This window comes from Pteropus vampyrus, unplaced genomic scaffold (assembly GCF_000151845.1).
Source record: "Pteropus vampyrus isolate Shadow unplaced genomic scaffold, Pvam_2.0 Scaffold22, whole genome shotgun sequence".
Lineage (NCBI taxonomy): Eukaryota > Metazoa > Chordata > Mammalia > Chiroptera > Pteropodidae > Pteropus > Pteropus vampyrus.
Genome location: NW_011888803.1, coordinates 14189297 through 14201820, shown reverse-complemented (window position 1 = coordinate 14201820; position 12524 = coordinate 14189297). Strand labels below are relative to the sequence as shown.

General features: G+C 32.9%; 1 protein-coding gene across 5 annotated transcripts in view; it reads right to left on the bottom strand.

Annotated features, from left to right (window-relative positions):
• Window positions 1-12524, bottom strand: part of CCDC18 (coiled-coil domain containing 18) — a 156473-nt gene that overhangs the window by 139188 nt on the left and 4761 nt on the right. For all 5 annotated transcript variants that reach the window (XR_895645.2, XM_023528117.1, XM_011355662.2 and 2 more), the window contains exons 4-6: window positions 11495-11656; window positions 10742-10848; window positions 10019-10147 (exon numbers count right to left, since the gene is read on the bottom strand). Coding sequence is in view for 4 of the 5 variants with exons in the window: in XM_023528117.1 (XP_023383885.1) it covers window positions 10019-10147; window positions 10742-10848; window positions 11495-11656 (398 nt within the window). In the remaining variant the exon portion in view is untranslated. The remainder of the gene's footprint in view (window positions 1-10018; window positions 10148-10741; window positions 10849-11494; window positions 11657-12524) is intronic.

The following is a 12524-nucleotide window of genomic DNA, read 5'->3' as shown; positions in this document are numbered from 1 at the left end:
TTGTGCTTCCATACAAATCTGATAATTTTTTGTTCCATTTCTTTAAAAAACGCCGATGGGATTTTGATAGGGATTGCATTAAATCGTATAATGCTTTAGGTAATAAGGTCATTTTAACTATGTTGATTCTTCCAATCCAAGAACATGGAATATATTTCCATTTCTTTGATTCTTCTTTGATTTCTTTTAATGGGGTCTTATAGTTTTCAGTGTATAGGTCCTCCACATGTTTTGTTGGATTTTTCTTAAGTATTTTATCCTTTTTGTTGCAATTGCAAAAGGAATTATTTTTTCCACTATTTTTTCTGACACTTCATTATTAGAGTATAGGAATGCTATGGATTTTTGAACACTGATTTTGTATCCAGAAACATTATTGTATTTGCTTATTGTTTCTAGTAGTGTTCTTGTAGAGTCTTTATCGTTTTCTATATAGAGAATCATGTCATCTGCAAATAGTGACAGTTTGACTTCTTCCTTTCCTATTTGGTTGCCTTTGTATCTTTCTCTTGCCTGACTGCACTCGCTAGGACTTCCAATCATACAAGACAATTCTAAACTTGCTTACCCTGACTAAATCATTCTCCCTCCGCCCTGCCCCCCCAAAAAACTCCAAATAAAATCTCTTGCTTACACTTTCAATTCTCTGCCTCGGGACCAACACTGATGCTTCCCAATGTGGCCCTCTGAATGGCATGTTATGTCTCCTGTTTCTAGGGATCTGAGTATAAAACTTCTACCTTCATGACAGTCATTCTAATGTTTGTGTACCTTACATAACTGATTAAAACAAATCCTGAGTTCATTTAAAAACCTCCCTTAAGATTGTACATATCTTCTGTATTTTCACGTATAGTTTTTATTTTGATTTTTTGAGTAAGGTACAGATGTCTTAATTTAAGTGAACGAATTTTTCTATGTATATCCTCACATAACTACTAACCAAATCAAATATAGAACCTTTCCAGCACCCAAAGGGCTCCCTCATGCACCCTCCAGTCAATATTCTTTATCCCAAAAGGTAAGCACAATTTGAGTTTTAACATCAGATATTAATTTTGCTTATTCTGGATTTCTTATGGAAATATACAGTATTCTTCTGCATCTGGCTCTTTTGGCTTAACATTACATCTATGACATTCATCCATGATGTTAAATAGCTATAGTTGCTCTTTTTTTACTGATGCATATATTTCATAATGTGAATAAAATAATTTATTGATAGATTCTACTGCTGATGAACATTTAGCCACTATGAATGAAGCTACATTGAACAACTTTGCACCTGTCTTATTTTTTAACAGGTGTGCATTTTTATCCTTAGTCTCTAATGATTGCCAAAACAGGTGAGAACTACTAAGTAGTATGACCAAGAAACATACTGACTGTCCAAGAATATTTTTTAAATCAGTTTCAAGTATACAGTATATTGGTTAGACATTTATACAGTTTATAAAATGATGTCCCTAACTGCTCCATCTCTCCTCTCGTTTTCCACCTAGCCAATATATTAATGCTAACTGCATTCCCTATGCCGTGCTCCCTATCCCCATGACCACATATAAACTACTAATTTTTACTTCTTTAACCCTTCACCCCATTCTCCCAGCCACCCAACTCCCCATCCCATCCCTTCTGTCACCAAACTGTCCTCTATATTTGTGAGTTAGTTTTTGATCAGTTTGTTCTTTTTGTTCCTTAGGTTCTGAATAAAGTGAAATCACATGGTATTTATCTTTCTCTGTCTGACTTATTTCACTCAGCATAATAACCTCTGGGTCCATTCATGTCATTGCAAATAATAGCATTTCATTTTTTTTAATGGCTGAGTAATATTCCATTGTATATATGAACCATAATTTCTTTATATAATTGTCTATTGATGGGCATTTAGGTTGCTTCCATATCTTGGCTATTATAAATTGTGCTGCCATGAATATTGGGGTGCATAGATCTTTACGAATTATTGTTTTGGTTTTCTTTGGATAAATATCCAGAAGAGCAACTGCTGGATCAAAAGGTAGATCCACTTTGAACTTTTCGAGACCTCCATACTGTTTTCCATAGCAACTGTACCAATTTGCAATCCCGTCAACAATGTATGAGGGTTCCCTTTTCTCCGTAATCTCGCTGGCACTTCTTGTTCTTTGATTTATTGATGATAGCTATTCCAACAGGTGTCAGGTGATATCCTCGCCAACACTTGTTCTTTGATTTATTGGTGATAGCCATTCTGACAGGTGTCAGGTGATATCACATGGTGGTTTTAATTTGCAATTCTCTGATGATTAGTGACCTTGAGCATCTTTTCATGTCTATTGGCCATCTGTATTTCATCTTGAAGAAGTATCTGTTCAGGTCTTCTGCCCATTTTTTAATTGGGTTGTTTTTTTGTTGTTGAGTTATATGAGTACTTCATATACTTTGGATATTAAGCTCTTATTTGATGAATCATTAGCAAATATCTTCTCCCAATCAGTCGGCTATCTCTGTTTTGTGGATGGTTTCCTTTGTTGTACAAAAAGTTTTAGTTTGATTTAGTTCTGTTTATTTTTTTCTTTTCTTTCCCTTGCCCAGGGAGATATATTCGAAAAGAAATTACTGTTAGCAATATCAGAGAGTTTACTGCCTATGTTTTTTTCTAAAAGTTTTATGGTTTGGGGCCTTACATTTAAGTCTTTAATCCATTTTGAGTCTATTCTTGTATACAGTGTAAGAAGGTAGTCCAGCTTTTTTTTTTTTTTGCATGTATCTGTCCAATTTTCCCAACATCATTTATTGAAAAGGCTGTCTTTACCCCACTGTATATTCTTGTTTCCTCTGTCATATATTAAGTGAGCATGTAGGCGTGGATTTATTTCTGGGCTCTTTATTCTGTTCCATTGATCGATGTATCTGTTTTTATGCCAGTATCATGCTCTTCTGATTACTGTAGCTTTGTAGTATAGCTTGACAGCAGGTAATGTGATACCTCCAACTTCGTTCTTATTTCTCAAGATTGCCGTGGCTATTCAGGGTCTTTTATGGTTCCATATAAATTTTAGGATTATTTGTTCTAGCTCTCTGGAAAATGCCATTGGTATTCTGATAGGGATTGCACTGACTCTATAGATTGCTTTGGGTAGTATGGCCATTTTAATGATGTTGATTCTTCCTACCCATGAGCACGGTATATGCTTCCATTTATTTGTATCTTCTTGAATTTCTTTTTTCAATGACTTATAATTTTCTGAGAACAGGTCTTTTACCTCTTTGGTTAATTTGATTCTTAGGTATTTTATTGTTTTCAATGCCACTGTAAATGGGGTTGCTTTCTTAATTTCTCTTTCTGAAAGTTCACCACTGGTGTATAAAAATGCCACTGACTTCTGAATATTTATTTTGTAACCTGCTACTTTACTGAATTCATTGATCAGTTCTAACAGTTTTTTGGTGGAATCTTGAGGGTTCTCTATACACAGTATCATGTCATCAACAAATAGAATTTTACTTCTTTCTTTCCATTTCGGATATCTTTTATTTCTTTCTTGTCTTATTGTTGTAGCTAAGACTTCTAACACAATGTTGAAGAGGAGTGGTAAAAGTAGACATCCTTGTCTTGTTGCTGATCTTAAGGAAAATGCTTTTAGCCTTTCCCCATTGAGTATGATATTAGCTGCAGGTTTGTCATATATGGCCTTTATTATGTTGAGGCATGTTCCTTCTATTCCCACTTTGCTGAGAGTTTTGATCATAAATGGATGCTGAATTTTGTCAAATGCTTTTTCTGCATCTATTGATATGATCATATGGTTTTTATCTTTTACTTGTTAATGTGGTGTATCACATTAATTGATTTGCGGATATTGTACCAACTTTACATCCCAGGAATAAATCCAACTGGATCATGGTGTATGGTATTTTTAATATATTGCTGAATTCAGTGTGCTAATGTTTTGTTGAGGATTTTTTACATCAATGTTCATAAAAGATAACGGCATATCTTTTTTTTTTGTAATGTCTTTGTCAGGTTTTGGAATCAAGGTAATGGTGGCTTCATAAAACAACTTAGGGAGCCTTCCTTCTTCTTGAATTTTTTGGCATAGTTTGAGAATAAGTGTTAATTCTTCTTTGAATGTTTGGTAAAATTCACCTATTTTGTTTTGGGGGAGGTTTTTTGGGAGGATTACTGATTCTATTTCTTTGGTGATAAGTGGTCGGTTCAGATTTTCTGTTTCTTCTTGAGTCAGTCTTATGAGACTGTATGTTTCTAGGAATGTGTCCATTTCTTCCAGATTGTCCAATTTGTTGGCATATAATTGCTCGTAGTATTTTCTAATGATCCTTTGTTTTCTGTGGAGTCTGTAGTTATTTCTCCTCTTTCATTTCTGATTTTATTTATTTGAGTCTTCTTTTTTCCTTGATGAGTCTGGTTAAGGGTTTGTCAATTTTGTTTATCCTTTCAAAGAACCAGCTCTTGTTTACATTAATCTTTTGTATTATTTTTCTAGACTCTATTTCATTTCTTTCCACTCTGATTTTTATTATTTCCTTCCTCCTATTCACTTTGGATTTTGTTTGCTGTTTTTTTCTCGTTCATTTAAGTATAAGGTTAGATTGTTTATTTTAGCTTTTTCTTGTTTCTTGAGGTAGGCCTGATTGCTATGAATTTCCCTTAGGACTGCTTTCACTGTGTCCCATATATTTTGAGTCATGTTTTCATTTTCACTTGTCTCTAGGTATCTTTTGATATCTTCCTTGACCTCATTAATAACCCATTAATTTTTTAGTAGTATATTATTCAGTCTCCATGTGTTTATGTATTTTCCAATTTTTTCTTGTATCTGATTTCTAATTTCATATCACTGTGATTGGAGAAGATGGTTGATATAATTTCAGTCTTCTTAAATTTATTGAGACTTGTTTTGTGTCCTAACGTGTGGTCTATTCTGGGAAAAGTTCCATGTACACTTGAGAAGAATGTATATTTTGCTGCTTTGGGGTAAAATGCTCTGAAAATATCTATTAAATCTATCTGGTCTAGTGGTCTTTTAGGCCCATTGTTTCCTTGTTGATTCTTTGCCTGGAAGAGTTGTCCATTTGTGTCAATGGGATGTTAAAGTCTCTGCTGTATTACAGTGTATTACTGTTATCTCTCCTTTTATGTCAGTCATCAATTGCTTTATGTTTGTAGCTGCTCCTATATTGGGTGCATGTATGTTTACTAAGGTTATATCCTCTTGATTTATCGACCCCTTTATCATTATGTAATGCCCTTCTTGTCTCTTATTATAGCCTTTGTTTTAAAGTCTATTTTATCTGATTTAAGTATCACTACCCCGGCTTTTTTTTTTTTTCCATTTCAATTTGTATGAAATATCTTCTTCCATCTCTTTACTTTCAATCTGTGAGTGTCATCTGATCTGAAGTGGATCTCTAACAGACAGCATATGCATAGGTCTCGTTTTCTTTCCATTTGGCTATCCTGTATCTTTTGACTGGAGCATTTAATCCATTTACATTTAAAGTGATTACTGACAGGTACATAGTTACTGCCATTTTATTATTCATATTTGCTATTTCTAATTTTTCACCCCTTCTCTTTTTACAGAAGTTCCTTTAACATTTCTTGCAATGCTGGCTTGTTGGTGATGAATTCCTTAAGCTTTTTTCTGTCTGGGAAGCTCTTTATCTCACCTTCCATTTTAATCAAAAGCCTTGCTGGGTAGAGTATTTGTGGTTTTAGATTCCTGTTTTTCGTAACTTTGAATATTTCTTGCCAGTCCCTTCTGCCTGTAAAGTTTCCATTGAAAAATCAGCAGACATTCTTACGAGGGTACCCTTGTAAGTAACTAGCTACCTTTCTCTTGCTGCTTTTAAGATTCTCTCTTTGTCTTTGACTTTTGGCATTTTAATCATGATGTGTCTCGGTGTGGGTCTATTTGAATTCCTCTTATTTGGGACTCTGTGCTTCCCGAACTTGTATGTCTAATTCCTTCACCAGGTTAGGGAAATTTTCTGTCATTATTTTCTCAAATAAATTCTCAATCCCTTGCTCTCTCGCTTCTCCTTCAGGTACTCCTATGACTCGGATGTTGTTACACTTTATGTTGTCCCAGAGGTTTCTTAAACTATCCTCATTTTTTTAAATACTTTTTTCTTTTTGTGGTTCTGATTGGGTGTATTCTGCTACCTTGTCTTCCAGTTTGCTAACTCCATCTTCTGCTTCATCTGATCTATGGTTGAATCCTTCTAGTGTATTCTTCATTTGTTATTATATTCTTCATTTCTGTCTGGTTTTTTTTTTTATGGTTTCTCTGTCCTTTTTTATGCTTACTATCTCTCTGTTGAGATTCTCATTGTGCTCATCCATTCTCCCCCTAAGTTCGTTGAGCATCCTTATACCCAGTATTTTGATCTCTGCCTCTGGTAGCTTGTTTGCCTCCATTTTATTTAGCTTATTTTCCTAAGTTTTCTCCTGTTGTTTCACTGGTGGCATGTTTCTTTGTTTTCTCATTTTATTAGCCTTTCTGTGTTCATTCAGGAATATTTGTTTTGTCTCTCAACCTTGGCCAGATGACCTAATGTGGAAGGTGTCCTGCGTGGCCCACTGGTGCACCCTCCTGATACTCTATGCTCTGGGGCTCTGGACGTGATCTCTGTGTGGGTTGTGTGTGATCTTCTGTTGTCTCCAAGCCTTTATTGTTATTAGTACATCAGTGGATGGGATTAACGTTCAGGCTGACTAATTGTGGGAACTGGCTGCACCCACAGGGTAAGAGTTGCTGTATGGGGGCTGACCCCACTGAGTGGTATTTGCCTTAGCAGGCTTGTGTACTTGCTGCAACCACCCTTTGCGTGTACCGCTAATGGAGCTAGTCAGGAGGTGCTCTGTTGTGGTCTGGAGTCAGCCTCTGGATGCGCTAGTTTTGTGGCCCCTTGAGAGGGGCCCCGCACGTGTCTTTTGATAGGTATAGGCATTCATTTATGTTGGAATAGATGCTGGATCATAGGGTAACTTATGTTTAGCTGTAGCAGATACCAGCAAACAGTTTTCCAAAATAGTTCTAACAATTTACACTCCCACTAGAAATGTATGAGGATTCCAGTTAATACAAGTTTGCCAAAGTTTGATACTATAAGTCTTTTTCATTTTAGCCTCTGGGTACTGCAATGGACCTGGCTTTTTGTCGTCATCACGTTTTCCTTGGTTTGCTTTTTTGTTCGCAAATTTTTAATTATTGATTCAATATCTCTAATGGCTATATATCTATTCAGGTTTTCAATTTATTCTTAAGCTAGTATTGTGAAATTACATTTTGTTGGAGAATTGTTTTTTCAGTCTAAGTTTTCAAATTTATCTTCCTATTGACCATGGTTCATGGTCCTTAGTCTAACTTCTTAAATTATAGCTAAATCTGTAATTTAGGAATCCCTTCTAAATCCCAATATTGTTTTTCATGCTTTTTCTCCTTGATTAATCTTATCTAATGCCCATCACATTGGTCATTGTGAAGAAACAAGATTTAGGTTTTGATTATCCTCTCTATTGTTTGTTTTGTACTCATCCATTTCACTTTTATCTTTATTATTTTATTACTTCTATTTTCTTTTGATGCTATTTCTTCTCATGTCCTTTTCCTGATTACATAAATTAAATGTTTTAGCTTATTCCTTTTCAATCATATATTAATTTTAATATATGCATAGGAGGCTTAAAATTTTTCCTCTAAGAATATCTCTGGCTGCAGTTCATAAGATGTGATATACAATATTTTTTATGTCACTCAGTTCTAAAAGTTTTCTAATTCTCATCATAAATTTTTCAATGGTCCATGAGTAGCAAGAAGGCCAGTTTTACATTTCCAAACATACATGATTTGGGAGGTTATATTCTAACTTAATCGTACTGTGGTCTGAGAAAGTGATATATATGACAATCTTTTGGTGTTTGTTGAAACTCATGTTTTCCAGCATAGTGAGTTAACGGATTATAAATGTTCTAGAAGTGCTTGAAAGAATGTGGGGTACAGAGTTCCATATCAAAATTAACTGTCATTCAACTCTTCAACTTCTTTTTTGTTGTTTATCAATTCCTAGTAAATGTATAAAAATGTTCCCTGTATGATTACAGATGTGTTCATTTCAACTTAAAATTTTGTTATTTTCTTTATATATTTGGGTACTAAATTATTAGCTACATATAAACTTAGAATCTTTATAGCTTCTTACTTGTTACTTAAACATATATTGGAGATGAGTTATAGCAGTAATTTTTAACTCTAATAATGCTTTTTGTACTTAAATCTATTCTGCGTGATATTTAGTTATATCTACTTTGTTTTAGTGACTATTTCCCTGAAATATTTATTTCTATCCCTCTGCTTTCAACTTTTCTGTGTTTTCATGTTTCAGGTATGTCTCTCATAAACAGCATAAAGCTAAACAACCACTGCCTTTACACTGGCTTTTTAATCCATTATGATTAATCTTCTGCACCCTAAAAATGTCTTTGCAAAAGTTTCCATCATTCAATTTCAGAATCCCAATACTCACTCTAGTTCTTCGAAAAGGTCCCAAGGGTCTTCATTTCAAGGGTCTTCACCCCTACCTAAAAATCTCAATTGCCTATTTATGCTCTCCAGGTTAAAACATAAACTCTTTGGCATAACATACAAAGCCATTTCCAGTCTGGACCAAAATTGTCTTTTTTGCCTCATTTCCTACTACACCTATCCATTTATAAGTACATAAAACTCCTTAGTGTTCTACAGCAATGATGCTCTTTTACACCTCTGTGCTTTTACACATGCTGTCCAGACTGTGTCCAACCCGTACTTATTCACTTTGTGAAAGCAAAGTCAATACCCTAAAAATCATCTCTTATTTAAGTTTTACAAAAAAACTAGCCATTCTTCCTCTGCATTTTTTCTTAGCTATATTAGAAAGCTAGTCTTCATGTATTATCATCTCGCTATTTTAAACAATCATTTATAAACTGTTTATCTGAATAAGTCTGAATTTCAGAATATTTAACTATATAGTTTATTCTTAGAATAGATACATTTGTTAGTGTTTATTATTTAAGAGTCAACTAACATTTCTTACTTCAGTTAATTCTTATATCAAGACAATATCACCTACATTTAATAGATGAACTGAGATTCAAAAAAGTTAAATGATTTGCCCAAGGTAACAAAGCCGCTGAGAGGTAAAATCTGGCTATTTGACTCCAAAACCTAAATATTTCCCCTAAGTAATACTGCCTACCAAATACATATTGTAATTGGAACTAGACTAACCAAAGGCTGCTGGGAAAACATTCTTCCAAACCCATTTGAATAAAAAATGAATTTTAGATGGGTTGTGAGCAGTTTTTAGAAGTTTAAATGTAAATGCAAACAAATATTTAATCTATTTATGACAACTTTGTAAAGTATACTTTCTTTGTAACCTTATTTATGTCATAGCATAAATTTTTAAAATATATTTTTATTTTAAAAGAGAAAAATGCAGACTGTGATTTTACTCTATGTAAAAGCTGTTATAATTACAATATTATATTGTAAAATCACATTAATTTAAAATTTAAAAATTTAAATATTAATTTAAAAGTTAATCGATATTCAAACTTAATGGTTCTTGGGTTAATATTACTTACAAACTTCATCTTAAGACATGGTTTATACAAAATAGATATTTTTACATTACTTATATATTCCTTAAGGAAGACTCAAACACACTACTCATGAATTTTATGTAGCTCATGCAACTTAATTTCAGAAATAAGCAAATATCATTACATTGATCATTATCAGGCTTCTGAGAATTAATCCCAATCAAGAATGCCAATAACAAAATCCACACATGAAAATTTTAATGGGAAATTAAAAAAATAATGTACAAAAAAGAACATTAAGTTATTCCACTGTCAAATTTCTGAAAATTTTTTACTTTAAAACTTAGCTAGAATTTTAAATAGGTAGTATATTCTTTATTTCCCCTATAAAAAGAATTGCTTGCTTTAAAAAACACATACCTCTTTCCTTGTTTACTCTGTTCCAGTAAGTCCACCTTCAACTTTATACATTCCTCTTGAGACTTCTGCAAACTCTGTTCCTTTTCAATCACCATTTTCTGGCTCTGCTCTAATTTATCTTCTGCCTCTCTATAAAACAAAGGATATTTTTTAAAGAATATTAAGGATATGCCACTATGCAAGAATAGTTCAGTATTAGTAACTGTTAGTTTAAAACACTGAATTAAGAGAAACAAATATTTAAGAGAAAAGGCATAGTTATCATTTATTAACTGAGTTTTAACAAGAAATAAAAGAATATTTCCATCAAGTGATGAATATATAGCTTATATCCTATTTCATGGTCAGATACAAAAAGCATTACCATATAGTTCAGAAACTTTAGGGCACATCTGAATCATCTGCAAGACTTGTAAAAACACAGATTGCTGGGTCCCACATCCTAGAGTTTGTGATTCAGTAAGTCTGAGATAAGACCTGAAATCTGCATTTCTAACAAGTTCCCAAATGATGCTAATACTGCTGGTGCCAGAAGTACACTTTGAGAATCACTATAATGAAGTAATGTGCTATTAGGTATGCATATATTTCTCATTTCAAGGCAGAAGAGGATAAATTATAAATCGACTAATTCTTTGTATTTTACTTCTTAAATTCTCATTTTAGTACTGAGTATATAATATTATGAAATAAAAATTGTAAAGCTATAAGAAGTATATTTACCTCAAAACTTTATCTTGGGCTGAAACTTCTGCTTCCAAATTTATAATCTGTTCTTCTAAGATTGGCACATTGGCTGCCTGTTGTTGAGCAGATTCAAGCATAGAGACCTAAAACAAATAAGGAAGTTCCTGGATGGTGGAAACTGAGTAATTTTCTCCCTGTTCTTTTTTCTATTCATAAAGTTTTCAACAATGAGAATGTATTATTTTAAAAAGATAAATAAGGTATTTTTCTTTGTACAATAAAACTACACAAATCGGTAATCTTAAGATTTTAAGAAGCTTTATCTAAATGCACAGACTATGAGTTCTCCTCAATTATTTTCAGATACTAAATTCATGTAAAATTGATTCCATAATATGGTGATACTCTATTAGTATGATAAAAATTACACATAACATATTAAAACAATACAAGGAATATTTTTCCAATTATAAATCTTTAAGTGCTTATAATGATTTTCTGTTGACACAGTCACCAGTTTAAGAAACATACTTTAGGGAGCGCCGTCAGAAGCATGGTGGAGTGAGGGATGTCTCCGGATCTCTCCCCTTGAAATAACAATAAGCTGAACATCTAAAACTCAACAAATAACACCCACCCTGAACACAAGCACATGTGACTGAGTGATTTCCACATAAGAACTTCCAAAGGTCTTTCCACTTTGTGTGGTAGGAGAAATATGGTAATGAACATTTTCAGATACCAAATAAATAAAAAGATGCATGCTGAAAAAAAAAAGAAGAAACATACTTTTGCTCTTGACTGTGTTAATTCAAAGTGGACAGATTCTATTTTAGTCATTAAAGAATGATTCTGTGAGACCAAACAAGCATTCTGTTGCCTAAGTTTATTAAGTTTCTCTCGAAGACTTTTGATCTCCTGATCCATGGGGTTAGAAGATGAAAAAGGTATCTGAAAAATGAAAAAAGAGCAATTTGGTTTTGATTATTAAAGAGCAATTTTTTTATTATTTCATTAAGCATTACATGTAATTAATGGAAAATGATGAACAATTATCAATAAAATAATAAAGTAGCTCAAAAAATGAGTTAAGGTATTTAGTAAGTGTTGGTGAGGAGATGTGAGACAATCAGCACTCTCCTCCACTACTGGTACACAAATAAGTACAGCTTGGAAAACAATGGCACACTTTGAAAAAATTCTTGGTATTATCCAGTAAAGTTGAATAGGCTAAAAATATTTAAGAATTTAAGAAGTAAAAAAGACACAAAATATTACTCCTGGGTATAAATCGGACAGAAACTTTCATATTTTTGCACCTGGAGATATAAAAATATTCATAGCTAAACTGCCCCTAAGAGATAGTTAATGGTAGGAACCCAAATATCCAGCAACAATAAAATGGATAATGGTTAAAATACTCTTTAAACTGTATATGTATATTTCTATTACACTCTTTTGAATATATATTTTACAATAAATTTCATGAGGTTTGAGGTTTTCAAAACATGAGTTCTCTAATTTTATTTTTTGGAAAAAGTAATATATCATACAACCCAAAAGTCAAAACTACATAAAAGAAAAAGTACAGAGTCTCATTCCTATCTTTAGTTGGTATGTAATCATTTTTATATATTTGTTTATAAATTTTTGTATAACACCATTCATACAGCAAAAAATAAGAAACTGCTAATAGAGTTAAGTTATAGTCTTAATTAAATCTAGTCTTCTAGTGTTTCCACATGCATATACAAACAAATTGCCCACCCCACACTTCCTTATGCAAAAACTAGACTACAATATACAGTCGGCCCTCTGT